Source organism: Drosophila subpulchrella, chromosome X (assembly GCF_014743375.2).
Source record: "Drosophila subpulchrella strain 33 F10 #4 breed RU33 chromosome X, RU_Dsub_v1.1 Primary Assembly, whole genome shotgun sequence".
Classification (NCBI taxonomy): domain Eukaryota; kingdom Metazoa; phylum Arthropoda; class Insecta; order Diptera; family Drosophilidae; genus Drosophila; species Drosophila subpulchrella.
The window spans coordinates 12,967,865-12,985,735 of NC_050613.1; the positions used below are offsets into that span (position 1 = coordinate 12,967,865).

General features: G+C 38.6%; 1 protein-coding gene across 1 annotated transcript in view; it reads left to right on the top strand.

Moving 5' to 3' along the window:
• The window catches only part of LOC119555938 (midnolin homolog), a 39,075-nt gene extending 21,204 nt beyond the window's left edge, over positions 1-17,871 (top strand). Inside the window, exons 2-4 of the mRNA XM_037867644.1 lie at positions 2,469-2,556; positions 13,465-15,678; positions 15,743-17,871. Coding sequence (XP_037723572.1) covers positions 2,469-2,556; positions 13,465-15,678; positions 15,743-16,510 — 3,070 coding nt within the window. The 3' untranslated portion in view covers positions 16,511-17,871. The remainder of the gene's footprint in view (positions 1-2,468; positions 2,557-13,464; positions 15,679-15,742) is intronic.

Genomic DNA, 17,871 nt, shown 5'->3' on the forward strand with positions numbered 1-17,871 from the left:
TCCCACATCTATAACTATATTATCATAAAATGCTCAGGAAAATAATCTATAATTTTAAAGTAAACTTAGGAAATGTTTTGTCAGTTTAAAATTTAAGTTGGCTTGAAAGCTAAAAGAAATCTTTACACAAGTGTGACCAATAGAGTAAAAAAAATTCCTTAATTTGCAAATGTATGGTTACACTGCACTTCTGGTGAAATTGATAAGAATAATTCAAATGTATGCTTCAATTGTTTTATTCAAATTATCAGGTAATAGGTAAACAATTTGTCAAGGTCTAACTTTGGTTACAGACACAAAATCCCGTCGTGGATGGTAATTTTATAGTTTCTCCTTTGTAGCTATGTAGTGTTTTATTTGTGTGCGTGAACCAACTCTCTTATGACGAGATATGAAACCCCTCTATCTCTCTGTTGGAGCATAAAGTTGAGTAATTTTAAACAACCGATCCCCTTTCTTCGTCTGGCTTTGTGTGGGGGCCCCACCTGTCGACAAGGTATTTTCCCCCGCCCTTTGTCTGTACATATTTATTTACATACATACCTCCCACCGCCCATTGCTCGATTTATGTTTCGGATCAGCGTTTTATTCGTTTCTGTTGTGGCTTCACCGCTTTGCGTTGCTAGCCAAAACAAATGCATCGCCGTCTATATATAACCCGACATTGATTGTACCTGAATATCTAAGCACACGTAATTATATACCTACATATGTAGGTATGGTATATGAAAGACTTGCTTCAGGGCCGAAAAGCTGTGGGGGCAACTGTACTTTGTGGACTCAAATCCAAGATGAAATTAAAGATGCAACTTACATTTATCAGTGAAAGTCTCAATAATTTCACTTCAAAATTAAAATAATTTGCTTATTTAAATAGATTATAATAAAACAAAGCTTTGAATTTACAAATTGTTATAAAAGATACATAACGTTGAAAAGATACAAAATGTTAGAAAATATACAAAATGGTATAAAAGATACATTATGCTAGAAAAGATACAAAATTGTATAAAAGATACAAAAGGTTAGTTTACTTTTTTGCACATATAACTTAAATAATGGAAGCAAAATTCTTGTGGCAGTTAATTCTCATGTCAACCCACTCGATTTCGCTTTCTCCTATATTATCTGTATTGTTATCCATGTAAACGAAATTAAGCAAATAAGAGGCAGCTGTACGGTTCGTTTGTTTATTTGGCTGTCGGTCTGTTGGCACTTTATTGTATCTTATTTTTTTTGACTCTCTTAACACCTGCAAATTGCAATGCCCAAAAATTACAAAAAAAAATCCAACAACAAAAAGTTTAACAATTGAAATTCAGCAACTGAAAAGTGTCAACAGCGTTTAACTTTTGACTTTGTTTCACTCCACCGTCAGACAACAACGAAAAAAATCAGCAATTACAGAGAAAAAGTAAAACAAAAATGAAACAGAAAATAAAATAAAATAAATTAAAACGAACAGAAACAGAACAAAAATGGAATGGAAATCAACTGGCACCAATGCTTTTGATCAAAAAGCAGCAGAGAGGGAAGAAAAAAACCTGTAAAGTGCTTGAACTTTTTATTTCTTACCTGTGCGCCTTTAAATTCTCATTTAGTAAAACGGGGTAGGTTGTATATAAAAAAGCAGACAATATATTCGTATTTTGCAGAGGAACCATTCTTACCTACGAATTTTTTAAAAATGACTTGTTCATAAATTAAATTTAGAAGATGCCATTTTCGAACACAGAACTTTTATCACAATATTAGATTTAATAACATTTTTATTATAATTATGGAGGAACAGTATTTCTAAATGACATTTTTGTTGAATTGACAAAGAGATTATCAATAATAATGCTATTATGAAAATATTTTTAAAACTCTTCAGAAAGAACTGACTCGAATGTCACTAAAAACTGAATTACGCATGCAAAAGTGCTGACAGCAGCAAATCAACGCCTTAAAAAAACCCCCGCCCCTCTTTTTGGCAATTGTATTATTTCTTTTTGTTTGTTTTTGGCTCGGTAAAAATACCCGCAAAACGCTTTCGTTGCAGGAAAGAAAGAAAGAAGGAGAGAGCTTGTCACAATGCAAGCAAGCCAAATGCCAAATTAATTATATTATCCATTAAAATGCCGATATAATACCCAATTGCGTGTATAGTATGATTGTGTGACTGTACTGTAAAGTGGAGAATCGAGAGAAGTTAAAAACAATAACCATTATCAAAAAAAAAAGAAAAAAAAAAAATACGACGCACGCCTTTTGTTGGATTTCGTTGAATCGACTCTACATTCGTTGTTCGTCTGGGTTTTTTTTTAAATTTTAATATTAAACTTAACGTCTCCTTTTTAAGAATGTTTTATAATATTAGGCCATATTTTGTATGGCCGCTTATATTTATTTTTATTTTCACACCCCTATATATATATTAATTGCACTTTTCTAACCGATATTATTGTTTTATCCTTATCTTGCAGGGAACTTCAGGATGGCACGCTCAGAGATCACAACTTAATGGACGGGTCCAAGATCATTTTGATACCAAACGTGGAAACTGGTTTATTGGTAAGTCAACCGCATCCAAAAAGCAACAACTAATATATAAGTTAACTAAGAATAACAAGGCGATAGAAATATTATAGAAATAGAGATATTTTATATATATTTTTTAGGATATAGCTTAAAAATGTGGAGTTTCAATCAAGTGGATTTTTTTTTAAACAAATTTAAATGATAAAAAATGATATGATAAAATAATTCCAATTGAATTATCAACCGAATGTCAAGAAACATATTTAAAAGTCAAACTGCAACCCTGACCCCGTTTTAAAAGCCAAATTCAAAACCGCTTTCCAAATAAACTCTCTAATGTACCAAAAATCTTGTATTTTTTTTAATTTGACGATTAGATATTATTTACCCAAGGAATCTTAATCATTTTGCCCTCAGCCTCTGATGACTGTGACTAATACGACTAATTCCGTTTCTCATTCGAATTCTGCTGATTATTGTTCATCGGTTTCTTGTTGCGGCGGCTGGTCGTCATTTGTCGTTGCCAAAGTTGTTTGACATTAATGGATTTGAATTTATTTACATATTTATTTTATTACACACATTTTTTCGATTGTCTGACACCCGCCGGCTAACTGGTTTGCCTTTCACAGGGATGTTAACTTAAAGGGGGTCATCCTATATTTTTATTCAAGTCATAAAAAGCATACTTAAAGAGCACTAAAAGGATCCCCTTGAAACAAGCTGCATTTTGGCTTCAATTTATGCCGCAGTATTTTTTTTATAACGAATACCAGGAGTTTTGGAGTTGACGATCGCTTGACGATCGGTCATGACAATCATTATATGTTTCTTTCTTTAAAACTTGCAGAGCTTTTTATAACTCTCTTCCTTCTCCTTATTTTGGTCATTGTGTTCAAGTTTTCGAAGGTTTTTGTACAGTGCGTGTTTTAAATGTGAAAGTTTTGAGCAATTTTAATTAAATCGCCAGCGCAACCTAAAGGTCAAGTTTGCATTTGTATGCGCAGCTGAGTTTTGTGAGGCGGTTGGTAGCTACAAATTGGAAAATCGACGTGCTTGCTTGTATTAACAAAGGGAATGACCCTATTTACAGTGCTGTACAGAGAAATAGTTGCAAAAAATATCTGGCTATAGATCATTATAATTATTTAACTAATATCTTCCTTAAGATTCTATATTAGACACAAAAATAGGTCCAAGAAATTGGAAGTTCGACGTGGAACGAAGATAATGGCCCTAAATACTGTGCTGAACAGATATATTGGGTTTTAGATCATTGTATTTCTTTCCTTCATTTCTTCCTTAAGATTGTATATAAGACAGAAAAATAGTTGCAATAAAGATTTGGCTTAAGATTATTGTATTTCATATATAGACAGAGAAATATTTGCGATGCAAAATTGGTTTTATAATAATGATTAGGATTGAATATTAAAATGGATCTTAAGTTCCTGAAAATTGCATGACAAGGTCTTCAAGTTTTGTATTTATTGTGATTTCCTAACTATTTTTCAGATTTTCTCTTTTTGCTTTTCCGTTTGATTTACTGTTTACGGTTTAGCTTATAGGCCGGTGTTTTTTTTTTTTTGGTATACCTGGTTCAGGTAACTCCACTCTTAACTTGCCTCTCCGTATTACCAATCTCTTTGTTTGCAAATCCCGCGCGTGACATTGCAACATGCCTCCGCAGCAACAAGTTGCTTGTCCAACCAACATTTGCAACTTTATTATATTCGACTAAATACACTAGTAAATTAAGCAGTTTACACGTTTTTGTGTAGTTAAATTATTATTAAATTGGTTAAAATACATAGCTGATTTTGATGAAATTTTCTTATAAATAATAATATATTTTCTAAGACAATTCCATTATACGAATGTTTTTTGTTATTAAAAATGACTATTTTTTAAACCAAAATCTCTTGATTAAAAAATTTGTCATTTGGAATTCCATTATGCTGTCTTAAGAGTTTTTCTGGTTTCGTTGCTGATTTTATTAACTGTTTAGGTATTTTAGTTTGCAATGGCTTTTCCGCTTTTCCCGCTTTGTGGTGACACCGATTCGTCAGGTGAGGCAATCAGTGCCATCTGGCAACAGTGCCACATAACGTTTATCAATATTGGCCTGGACGCTCTCTTTCTCCCTCCATTACCACTTTAAGTCTATTATTTTTTCTTGTTTCTTTTTTTTAATAACATTTATGCATTTTATGTCGTATTGCTGGTTCTTCACTTCTTCTCCATTGTCTCAATTGCTTTTCACATGAAATTGGTTCAAGTTGCGCATATGGGATGGTAAGAAAGAAGATGATGACAGAGAGTGGTTGTAAACTTGTTAAAGTCTCGACTTAAATTTTGTCACATGGGTGCGAGAAAAAAGATACAAATTGAATTTACAAGACGATGACACTTTGCTACGGAAAAAATATGGGTTAAACATTTAAAGCACCACAAGCAATATTTGTAAATTTCATAAGTTTTGTAAATATTTTACCAAACGTTTTACTATCTCAAATATCAAATTAAAGACTATGCCAATTTTATTTTAAAGAGAAAAGAGTTTTAAACTTAAATAAGATCAGATAAATGTTTTAAAAATCACCTTTTTTATGTGCTCTGTACCTGAGTAAATATGTACGTAACTTTGTTACTTTGACGGACATTTGTTAGCCATATTTATTGCATTTCGTATTGCATTCAAAACACACACACGTACATATATAAAAAAAAGTTCATGCAATTTTTTGTGATGCGAACAAAGAAATATTTTGGCGTGCTCGAGAAATCCATAAAAATTCCCAAAAAGACGAGCACAAAACACAACAGCTAAATTTACATATACTTATACGCGAACATTTGTCCATACATATAAGCAAGTGCACATATTGCAGATACTCAATACCTATACATTATACCATTAATAGCATTTTGTTTTTGTTTTAATAGATATTTGGTAAAATACTTGATTGAATAATACCCTTGCAATAAAGCTATCTAATGATATAAATATTACAATATAAATTTCTTTCAGGTAGTATTAAATTCTTCTTAGAATGCCGAAATAAAAGTCGTGCTATTCTTTTTCATCTGTTCTTTGTCTCTCCTTTAAAAGAGTCAATAAAAAATGCTGATTAAAATTTATTTACAAAACAAAATGAAATTGCAATGTACGAAAATAAAAAAAATGTTTAACAATTTACGGCTCTTTAGCATATAAATTTTATTTACTTTTGTTTTTTGGAAATTGCTATTGTTGTTTGTCGTGCAAATTTACGAAATAAATCCGATGGTGTGAGAGGAATAAAGGAGGGGATAAGTCTGCCAATTGCCAGAACTCCAGAAAGGTGTGAGATCTTTACACTGAGAGAAAAAATTAAAGCTGATTTAAGATTCCAGAAATTCTGATATTATACTTATATCATTTATTTTAAATACATATCTGGATCTTTGATAAGAAATGATTCGAGATAAAACATAGATTGTTGTAATCTTCCAATTAAACTTGTTATATATAAACCAAAATGTTTGAAATCGATGGTATGACTTTTTTCAGTAATAATTCTGAATTTGGGATCACTTTTTCTCTGAAAAGGAATTTTGTGTTTTATTATATGTGTGCCGCTCCAAGCGAAAGGAGTGCCTGGAGCATTGTCTCTTCCTCTAATCCCCTCTGAGGGAGTCTATATCTTGTGGTTCTCTGAGTCACGATGCTTCAGCTTCAGTATTTTATATCATTTTGCTTTTTTTTTTGCCACCTCATGCCATTGCCTCCTAATTAGCAGAGGCAAAGTAAACCGAAACATTGCAATTTGCAATTCGGTGGCGACTGCTTGTCAACCTGGACAGGTGTTGTTGGACCTCCTGGCCCCCTTTCGCCCACACCCCTCCCCCTGTTAAATGTGTGTTAACAAGTGACAGCTTGATTTGATGGAGACATCTCTGGATTTATTGGCACCACACTGAATGAGTGACGGAATGGTTAAATGGCTAAATGACTAAATGGCCGAGTGAGTAAGCCGCAAGGTGACCGATCTTGCTTGTGGGTCACAGAAGTCGCCCATGTTTCACCCTAAATAAAGTAAATAAAACAAATTATTTGCCAATTATCTGGGATCGGCGGGACACAGCCTGCTGCATACAGCCTAAATATATACTCATTTGTCTGCCACGACATTTGCATATTGCTCCAATTTTATCTTGACACATCGCAGACAGCCAAAAATTGTCGACGAAGAGGAGAGAATTATTTCAGCTGCTATTAGCAGTAATAATATTTTGTAAAGTTTATTATAGCCGCGAGTGAGAAGAAAGGAATATATACATACTTGGCGGCAACATGAGGGAATATGGTCTATAGGTCTGCGAATGGAGATGAGTGGTCTCCTGCTCGAAAATACTTTCGATTTTCATAGTTGGCCCCGCATGTTCGGGATAAAAATGTTTTGACATTTCGAGAATGTAAATACAAAGCGTATATTATTAGAATTATTCTGTGAAATAATTAAAATGTTTAAAAAGAAGGCATAGTTATACATTTTAAAAAGAATCACAAGGCGATTTGTAATAAAACTTGTAAAATACTTGATTGTTTTTAATATTATAATTTCTGTGAATGTAAAAATTTGTAAAAAACTGTTTCGTTATTGTATTTAAAATATTTAAAATTTGCAATATTCCTTAAGATATTCCCAGTGGAATGGAGCACCTTGCAAGTTCTGTCTTCGACAGCTCAATCATAATCCCCGCAGACTTCTGTCATTCCTTTATTCTTCGTATGTCTTTCGCCCCACGGGGCCACCTTTTGTGGTTTTTGTCATTATTTTCGATTTCGTTGCCAGAAGACATTGGCCAATAATACAAGTCAGCTGCAGAAAGTGCACTGGGAGAAAATTCGAAGTGGGTACACAAAATAATGAGGGTTATTCTTTTAAATGTACTCTAAAAATTAAATAAAATAACTATGGTATAAAAACTAATAAAGTATATCGAATATATTATACAAAATAGAATATAAAATATATATTTATAAAATCGAATATATAATATATATTATAAAAAATAATTATATACTATATATATTATTAAAAATATATATTAAAAAAGATAGGAATGAAATATATCATAACAAATGAAAATAAAATATAGAAAACGAATCATTTAAATGATATGAAACGTGAATTTATTTTCTGTTCGATGTGTAAGAACGGAACTGACGGCACTGACAATCAAGTGGGTGGGCGTTGTCAGTCGCAGCATTCACCATTCACCATTCACCATTCACGGTGCACCATGACCGACTGTGACAGAGAAGGAGAAATCAGGGGGGTTCCCCCAGGCGACGCCCCCCGAAACACAAACCACCCACCCACCAAAAGCGACTCATCTCGAGTGGTTTCGATTCGTTTTATTATTTATGTCGCTTAAATGATGCGCTGGCGTTTTCCTGTCAAATTAATTGCTTTCGCTTTCTTTTTTTTCTCTCTGCAATTTCGGACCCCGGGACTTCTTTTTGGGCAATTTCCCATTGTTTTTGTTGCTGGTCAGCTGCAAGGGGGTGGTGTGAGTGGGTGGCAGTGAAGGCTGCATAGATTTATGAAAATGATTTTAATTGCAAGTCTTTCTCGCATTACAACGGAGCCCAAGACAAAAGCGAGCGGCAAACAAAGGGCCAGCGATGATAACACGACGGGTTGTGGAAGGATGGAGGATCTCGAGAATGGTGATGCTGATGGCGATGGTAATGGTGATGGGTCTACAAGTTGGAGACGCCGAGGGGGCAGAGACAAAGCAACAAAGATCTGGGATGTGCTCATAAAAAGCCAAAAATGATATGGTTATATATCAGCGATATGGTGGCGCCCACCGCCACCACAGCCCAAAATGATGACAACAATATGAACTGGTGGCCCGCCACGATGGTGGTGTATGGGTGTGACCGACCAGTCGACGAATTTATGCATCCTTTGTATGTTTGGCCAAAAACAACAGCAGAAAAAAAGAAAAGCCAGAAAAGAAAGAAACGGAAAACGGCCAAAGGAAATGCTCAAGAATGAGCAACAGATGCCAAAGAAGCCATGGGGACAGGTTATTAACCAGTTCTATTTGTCTTTGTCTGGGGAACTTCATCGCCCAGCGCCCATCTCCCTCTCCCTCTCCATCCCCATCTCTATCTCTATCTCTGTCTATCTGTTTTTCTTTAATGAATTCGGAGAACTTATCTCGAAACTCACTTGACTATGGAATGCCAAGTGCTATCGGGAATGTTGGGGCCAACCCAAGTTGGATGCCTCATTGTCGAGACGCTACCATTTATCAGCTTTCTTATATAGATCTTCCTTAAAAGTGGCTTCTTTGTCCACGTTTTTTGTTTTTAATTTCTGCAATAACTCATCTTTGAACTTAATAATACCAGAGTTCAGGTGAAAACACACATGCTTTTCAAAATTAAGTTCAAATTATTGTAATTAGTCATCATTGTCTTATTCAAAAAATCACATTAGAAACCTTATCAATACTATGATCAGACTTTTAATTAGAAATGGGTTTATTGTACAGAGGGGAATTCCCATTTGTTTATTATTGAATAAAATAATTGCACTCGTATCGGAGGCAACTTCATTAACCTGTGCTTCGTTCCATATCACCCATATCATCGATATCAGGGTCCAAGCATCTTTATCAACTGCTCCGACATTTCCGTACCCGATCATCTTCATCTCTTTAAGATTACTTTCCCGTCTTTCGTCATCCCAGTTATGTACATATCATATACTTAAACCTCGCTATGTGTCAACAAGTGGTACGTTCTTGTTCATAACTTAACGGAGTGAACGGAAGAACTTCACTTGACTCACTTAATTTCCGTGATTCCGGTTTATCTATCTTCTGGTGCGGTAAGCAACAGCTCTGTAAAGTGTGGAACGGAAGTGAAAGATAGATATATATTTAAAACGAAATCATCCATCGATTAAGTGACTAACTTCATCTACGATACGAATTCCGATCTCAACTTGAAATTCATTGATTAAATTCCAAGAGTGAATTATCTTTATCCACTCGCAACGAGATATTTTATTCATATGTGCATATTAATTTATATTTATTATTTCTGTGAATCGATTGGCAATTCCAGATCTGCGTTTTTGCCATTTACAAATTGCTATTATTAGTTTCGTTTTAATTGCCGTTGGGCATGAGCAATAATTGGCTAGGGAAATCACCTGCTGTAGTTGTTTTTTGCATTTGCGGATTTCTTTATTGCAATTTGATTTAATCAAACTGAAGAAATACTTAAACTGGCGCCTGAAGTTGTTGTTTACAGTGGGTGATTGATATGATAACAAATCATATTTTGTTTTCTTTGTGACTAAGCTTGTAGTTAAACAATACTACTAATACTTAAAACGTACTACTAATACTGAAAACATACTACTAATACTGAAAACATACTACTAATACTGAAAACATACTATTAATACTAAGAACATACTACTAATACTAAAAACATACTAATAATACTAAAACATACTACAAATACTAAAAACATACTACTAATACTGAAAACATTCCACTAATTCTGAAAAATACCACTAATACTAAAAAACCAAACCAAGTATTAATCAATATAAAAATTGTAGTATTAAATGATGTGGGTTTTCAATAGAAAATAAAAGACAATAGCAAATTTTTGTTAACAGAAATGTATGCATGAAAGTTTCCCATAATTGAGCTGATAAGGGGAATCCCCATAGCAAGACAAAAGAACACTATGTGTGAATCCACTCAATAAAAAAACCAGATCGAATGACAAATACCTACGTATTTGGTAAAGTGAAAACAAAAATGCGACCAATACCTTTGGTACTTTTATTTGCCTTTCGAGATAGCTCAATTTGAAAGCCAAACCCATGCCAATTGTCATAAAAACGGGTTACGTGGTCAAGTCCAGTGCCTCGCAAACTGTCGTCTGATAATGGAGGCAAACAGGGCGTCATCGCTGGCGCCGGTCTTTGTCTTTGTCCCGCCTGGCACTATAAAAAAAAAGTCCAACCAATATACCTACAAGTGTGTTGAAAAGGGGGCGGCAAGGGGTTTCTCTCTTATCAAAGAGCCGGCAGCGCGCCGTTTGGCCAATTTAATTTGTTACACATTGTCAAGTGTTTTCCCCGCCCATGGCGAATGGAGGGGGGGTAGTGGGAAGTGCGAAGGGGGCGGTCCACTCACATGCGAAACTTCCATTGAAAACGCTACGCAATAAAAATAATTTCATGGTCAACAAACAAACACACACACTCACGCCAAGATAGCCTACCCAACTGAAAAACTAACGCAAAAAATTGCTTTGTCCCCAAAATGTACAAATATTTGATTTTGTTGTTGTTGTTTTTCTTTGTACTTGGTTTTTTCAAGTGCGCACTGCTCCCGCCCGTAAAGAAATTAAGATGAGAAATAATCTATACAACATTTATTTGCAAATGTTTACAATGTTTTATTAGCTTGAATGGTGCATAACCCAAACCAATTTGACTGGGTCGCAAAACTTTTTAAGCACCATGTTATACAATTTTTCAAATGCTAAATAGCTTATACAAATTGGGTCTTTAAGTGGCTTAAGTCTGAATTGGAGATCCTCAAACGTCTTTATGCGTTTTTTGAAAAGTGGGAAATAGGTATTATACTTAGATCAAATAGTGGATTTTTTTTAGTATTTTCTAACGCTTATAAGAAAACAACTGTTCATTGTGAAAATTATAATAAACCAAATTGAATCAATAAATGGTGTACAATAATAATTGGGTTAGTTAGTTTGTGGGGTAGTTATCACACTTTGAAGATAAGGTATGGAATTTTTGAGAAACATATGCTATATGAGTCAAAACTACTACCATAAATCTGTTTTAAGGATTTTTAATGATATTAGTTATGTTTTTAGTATTTAAACGGAATCTAGGGCTTCGATTATGATGTATTAGTTACTTGAGTTGTAAGCCACCGAAACCGGTTGACCAAAAAACGTTTTCCCTGCCAAAGAAAAAAAAAATGTGTAAAAAAGAGTCAATTTGCACAAAGTTAATAAATTACAGCATTGACTGCTTTGTTGCGGTTGTTGTTGCTACTACTGCCTTTTTTTTGGTGTTGCTCTTGGGTTAAATTTTAAAATTTCGATTTCGCTGTGACTGTCGGCTGATGACGTAAGTTGCGTGCGACGTCAGTTGACCTTGGTACACTTAACAGCAGCAACATCAACCATCAGCAACAACAACGTCAACAAATAGGCTCGACTCAAAGTGGGTCTTTTATTTTTTTGGAGTAGTTTTTGGTTTGCCTCCATTTCTTTTTTTAAATTTTGGTTTGGTTGCTAGGCTGGGCTTTTTCTTCTTTTTTTTTTTTGGGAGGGAAACTTGACGAGGTTGCATAAGGTCCCATGGTACGTCAAATGGCAAAGGGAAAGTGGGCAGCCTCATCATCATCCCCTGATCTTCATCATGATCATCGTCTCGGCGGTATCCATCCACAACTCAGTCTCTTCAAATTGAGGCTGAAACTGAAACTTAAGCGCGCTTTTGTCGCCGACTTCATTTGAATATTATTGGGTCACTGTGTCAGAGCAGCAGAGTCAATAAAAATTAAAACATGACCCCCTGTAACGCCCCCCTCATTCGCACATGTTGTTGCTCACTTGCTGGCCACGAACAGTGGCTGTCGTAAAAATAGCAATTGACTGAAGGACATTGCAACACCATTATATAATCGTTAATTATTTTTTTCTTATTTTAGTATTTTACATATAATGAATTTAATTTATTTAATTTTGATTATTCTAACGAGAGGTTTGATTGTATTTTTGGTATAATGTAAATTCCCTTCAAAAACACACACCACTACTAATTGCTTGACCGCCATTGTACGTGCATATGCAATGGAAATGATTAATTAACCCAGACCCAGACCTTAAAAAACAAAAATCAAACTTCGAACTGAGTCGCAGTATATATACGCTTATATGTATAATACATTCTGCCTTTTGTTAGCTGCTCTTAATTTTTCACAATTACTTTTCATTTCACTTGTTTTTATAACAGCTTGATAGTTTATTCTTCGGAATTCATACTTTTTATCCCTTTATTTTAGTTCTGTGACGCAACTCGAGGCGTTGACTTTACTGCCTGGTTTTTGTTTTTTATTTTGCAAATATTTGAACGGAACACAAAGGCATCGCATTGAATCACGTAGAATAACAACACAGAGCCAGAAATAATACGTTCTGGAAAGAAGGGGGTTTGTGAATAGTTGGTCTAGGTCCGATGGGGGAAGGGAGTTACGGGGCGTAGTTCATCTGGTTGGAATGCGGTGTGTCTTTATGTAACGCTGATTAAAAGGGGGTTGTAGCGCTGTAAAGCCCTGAAATAAATAAGAAAAAACTAATTTAATTACAAAATATGTATATACACAGAGACTGGATCAATTAGCAGTTGACTTAGAACATTTGCCATCCAATGTGTAACGATCATCCCTAATTATAACACTAATTTCCAATTATTAAATAGCCTGTACAACCTCAGTTTTGTAGTTACTCGTTGTTTTTTTTTTTTTTTTTTTTTTTTTTTTTTTATTGATTTGTTTAATAGACTTTTTCAATTAGTATTTCTTATATTTATTTTTATTGTTTTGAAATTCTTTTACTTGATTTTTAATTTTTACTTACTTGTTTTTAAGTTTTTTCTTTATTATTATTTCAGATTTGATTTCTTTTATATATTTATTTATCTAATCTATTTTATTTTTCTTTAAGATACGTATTTATTGACTTTTTGTTTAAGATACATATTGTGAAAACTAACAAAACAGCATAGGGTCTTAAATTAAGCAACTTACTTGCGAATCTAAGATTGTTTATAAAGATGATAATGGTAATAATCATTCTCCCTCTTTTCCTTGCAGGCTCAGCGTCCTGAGAATACGGTTATGCAAGCGCTGGAATCGCTTAACGACTCGCAGGTTAATGACTTTCTTAGCGGCAAGACCCCGCTCAACCTGAGCATGCGTCTCGGCGACCACATGATGCTCATCCAGCTGCAGCTAAGCACGGTCAATCCGGCGGGCGGTGGTGCCACAGTGGCCACGGCCACCGGTGGTGCTAGTGGTTCCACCAGCACCACAGCTGCTGCTGCTGCCGCCACCACAACGTCATCGGCGTCCGTAATGCCAGCTGGCACTGGCTGCTCCAGCGGCACATCCTCCTCCTCGTCCTCCTCCTCCTCCTCCACCTCATCGTCGGCGGTGGCAGGAGGCAGCGGAAGCACTGGATCCGGTGGCGCCACCACCTCATCCTCATCCACATCCTCGTCATCATCGTCGACGAGAACCCGCTCTTCTGGCCAGCGATCGAGTGGAAGAATCGGCCATGGCCATGTGCACAGCCACCAGCATCCGAGCCTACATGCTGCTAACATGCATGACATTGGCCACAGACACGGTCATGGTCATGGGCACAACCACGGACATGGACATGGGCACAGCCATCACCATCATCACCACCACCATCACCATCATTATCACAACGCTTCGGCCGTGGCTGCGGGCAGCGGCGGTGGGATGTCATCGTTGCGCAAGATGTACGGCGATTTGCCCAGCTCATCTGGAGCAGCTGGTTCTGGGGCATCTGGAAGTGGCACTGGTCAGGCCCAAAGCTCGTCCACGCTCAATGGACCCGATCTCACCAAGCTGCTGATCAAGGGCGGCATTCAGAACATCATGCAGAAGAGCTTCGCTTTGAAGGAGGCAAGCGGCGGTGCTGCAACTCGTCCTGTGGCCAATGGTGGATCCGGCTCGAGTCCGGGCAAACCGGTGCTGGAGCAGTCGCCCATCAAGTCGCTGTCGAATCTCGTGTCCAGTCCCATCAAGATGACGGCCATCAAAAACATTCCCCTGCCCACAACGGCTGCCGCCAGTTCCAGTTCCAGTTCGAGTTGCAGCTGCAGCTCCAGCTCATCGGCCTCCGCATCATCGTCGTCCTCTTCCAGTGGAGCCTGCACCATTGGCGGTTGCCAGCAGGATCCCATTGCCGCCAAGCTGACCTCTTGCTTGTGCACACGCCTACCCACGCCGTCAGTGGCTCCGCCGGTTTCCTCCCTGGTCTCACCCAGTGTTCCTCTAACCAGATCCGGTTCTACCAGCTCATCCGGCAAATGCTCAGAGTCGACTTGCAGTGGGGTGAATGCCGGATACGCAGCACGTTCGACTTCCTCGGGCGCCGGCGTCACATTCTCGGGCAATTCGATGCTGCACAAGACGGGCAATAATCGCATCACCAGGACCAAGCATCGTCACTACCATGGACATGGTCACAGTCATGGACATGGACATGGTCATAGTAGCAGCAGCAGTGGCAGTAGCCACTTTTACCATCAAGGCTGTGCCGGCAACCAGTCATCGGTTAACGCAGCTGCCATAGCCTCGTCTTCCTCATCCTCTTCCTCCTCCTCCTCCTCCTCCTCCTCGTCCTCCTCGTCGCGTCGCAAGCTGGAGCAGGCAATGACAGCCGGAGCAGTAGGAGGAGCAGGAGCAGGATCAGCAGCCACAACCACAACGGCAGCGGCAACGGTGGCTCTGCCAGCCAGCGCAACCGCCAACGAAGCCGAGGACTCCCTGCTGGGTGTGTCGGATACCAGGACTCTGGCAGAGGCATCGCGAAATCTCACCCAGACATTGCGCAAACTCTCCAAGGAGGTGTTTACCCACAAAATCGATCTATCCGGGGCCGGCGTGGTGACCAGCAGCCGCAGCTCTAGCAGTGGAGCAGCCTCAGGTGGTACGGCCAGTGGCGAGGAGGCACCGCGCAAGGGTGGATCGGGAGCCGTAATCGAGTCGATGAAGAACCACGGCAAGGGCATCTATTCGGGTACCTTTTCGGGCACTCTGAATCCGGCGCTGCAGGATCGCTATGGACGACCCAAACGCGACATCTCTACGGTGATCCACATTCTCAACGACCTGCTGAGTGCCACACCGCAATACGGACGTGGTGCCCGCATCAGCTTTGAGGCCCCCACCACTGGATCGGTCTCGGGATCTAGTTCGGGATCCGGCAGCAGTGGATCCACCTCGACGACGTCCTCTAGCGGAGGAATGCATCACGGATCGCGCAGCAAAATGGTAAGTATAGTATACCTAACTAAATTTCAAAGCTCAACTTGCTAATACCTTACCATACTTGCAGTACTCTTCCAAGCATCATAACTGCGCCAAGTGCAACAGTCGCGCCCAGCAGCAGCAGCAGCAACAACAACAGCAGCAGCAGCAGTCGGCAGCTCTGGCCACCGGAGGTGGAGGAAGCTGCTCCTTCCGTGACTGTCCCAGCTATCACTCCTCCTCCGCCGCCGCTGGCGCCTCCAAGGCGTCCGGCAGCTCAAAGTCTTCGTCTCACAGCTGCTGCCAGGCTGAGTCAGCAAGCTCTGTGGCCAGTCAAACCAACGGTTGCAGCTGTCGCTATCGCCGGGAGGATGGACAAGGAGAACGGGAGCGTGAGCACACGTGCCAGAAATGTACCGTGGAGCTAGCCAACATGAAGACCCGCTCAAAGATGGACCAGCTGCGCCTGGTGATGCAGCAGCACAAGCAGAAGCGAGAGGCGCGCAAGCTGAAGAGCGGCCCCTATGCCACGCCCGCCACAGCTTCGGCGGCCGATAGCCTCTCCTCGATGGCAGCCGGCGGTACAGGAGCCGTTTCAATGGGTGGTGCCGCAGGCCAGTACAGTGCCGTGAGCGCCCTGGTGGCCACGCCCCTGCAACAAGCCGCTGTGCCCGTCCAGGCGGGAAAAGCTGCACCCGCGAGCAACATCACAGGCAACAGCAACAGCAGCAACACCAATGCCAACAGCAACAACTCTACGGCACCCGCAACAGCAGCCGCCGCAGCAGCAACGGCAGCACCACCCAGCGAAGTCTCCCCCAACCACATTGTGGAGGAGGTGGATACGGCGGCCTAAAGGCAGCGGCACCACCATCAGCTGGAGCAATCACCAGCCCCGCTGACATTATCCTATTTTGTAGCATTTACTAGTTTACGCAGCAGCAACAAAGAAAGAAGATCAGACCAGAGATGAAGATGAAGATGAAGATGGTTAGGGGATTTAAAGATGAAGATGGAGATGGAGATGAAGATGCAGGACCAGTAGAAGCAGAATGGGCAAACAAGAGAAACTAGAACCACAACTAAAGCTTATATTAATCTAGAGTTAGTGCATAACAACACCAATTCTTATGTTCGAACACCCGCTCGTTCAATATTCCCACCTTCACAAGGAGGCAAAGGGGGAATGGGAGCGCCCGGAAAGTCGATAAGCTGTTAAATTAATTTTAAGATCCTTTAACACACACCCTTTTCAGTCCATGCCAACAAATTTGGAAACACTTGGAGTGAATTAATCAGCTTCTGGAGGCGAAATCCTTTAATGTTTTGTAAATTAAATTTAGTGAAATTTTTTGTGTGCATCCCAGGCAAACGCAAAGTTAAGAAATTAACAATTTCAATTGCAAAAATCCAGCAAGAGCGGAAAGTAGCAACAAAAAAAGATAGAAAGCGACAAAAATCATAAGAAAAAGGAAAGAAAACATCTAATAATGGATATGATTAATGTAGATTTAAATGTAAAACGTATACACACACACAGACTATGCTGAATGAATTGTAAGCCAAAGCGGTGGCAAATTTTGGTAGAACTAAAACGAAATTTAGATTTAATTTAAGACACACCAAATCTAACACACACACACACAACACGATCACACACACACACCTGGCTTTGGCAGCTTTATGTTATGTTTAACTTTAATCAACGACAGAAGGAAAATCTGCACATGCAAATGCGACTGCAAAGTGGCGCTTTAACCTAATTTGCCTTAATAGAAAATCGTTTTTAACCTATTACTTTTTTTTGTATACTTTATCACCAAGAATGTGTTTCGAAACGCGCCGGGGAAAAAACGAGCGACGAATTGAATTTTGTTCACCTACACCTATACTATTGAATTAGTTAGTAAGACTATGTTTTCTATTCATTTTACAATTACCATTACACGTATAATTACCAATTGGATTAGTTCAATAAGTTGCGCAAGAGAAGCGTCTAAGAAGCAGCAAGTAACGCTAACTTAGCTGTAGAATTATAATTTAAACACAAGCAATTACTATTTTTTTGTCCTACACTTACTATTATCCAATTCAAATAATGCAATTAGTTCTAGGCGAGTTAAACTTTTGAGTTGGTTTCATTTGTCTTTGCCTTGTGTGCACCACAACTACTTGATTTCAATAAATGTTTAGTAAATGGTTTAGTTAACTAAATTA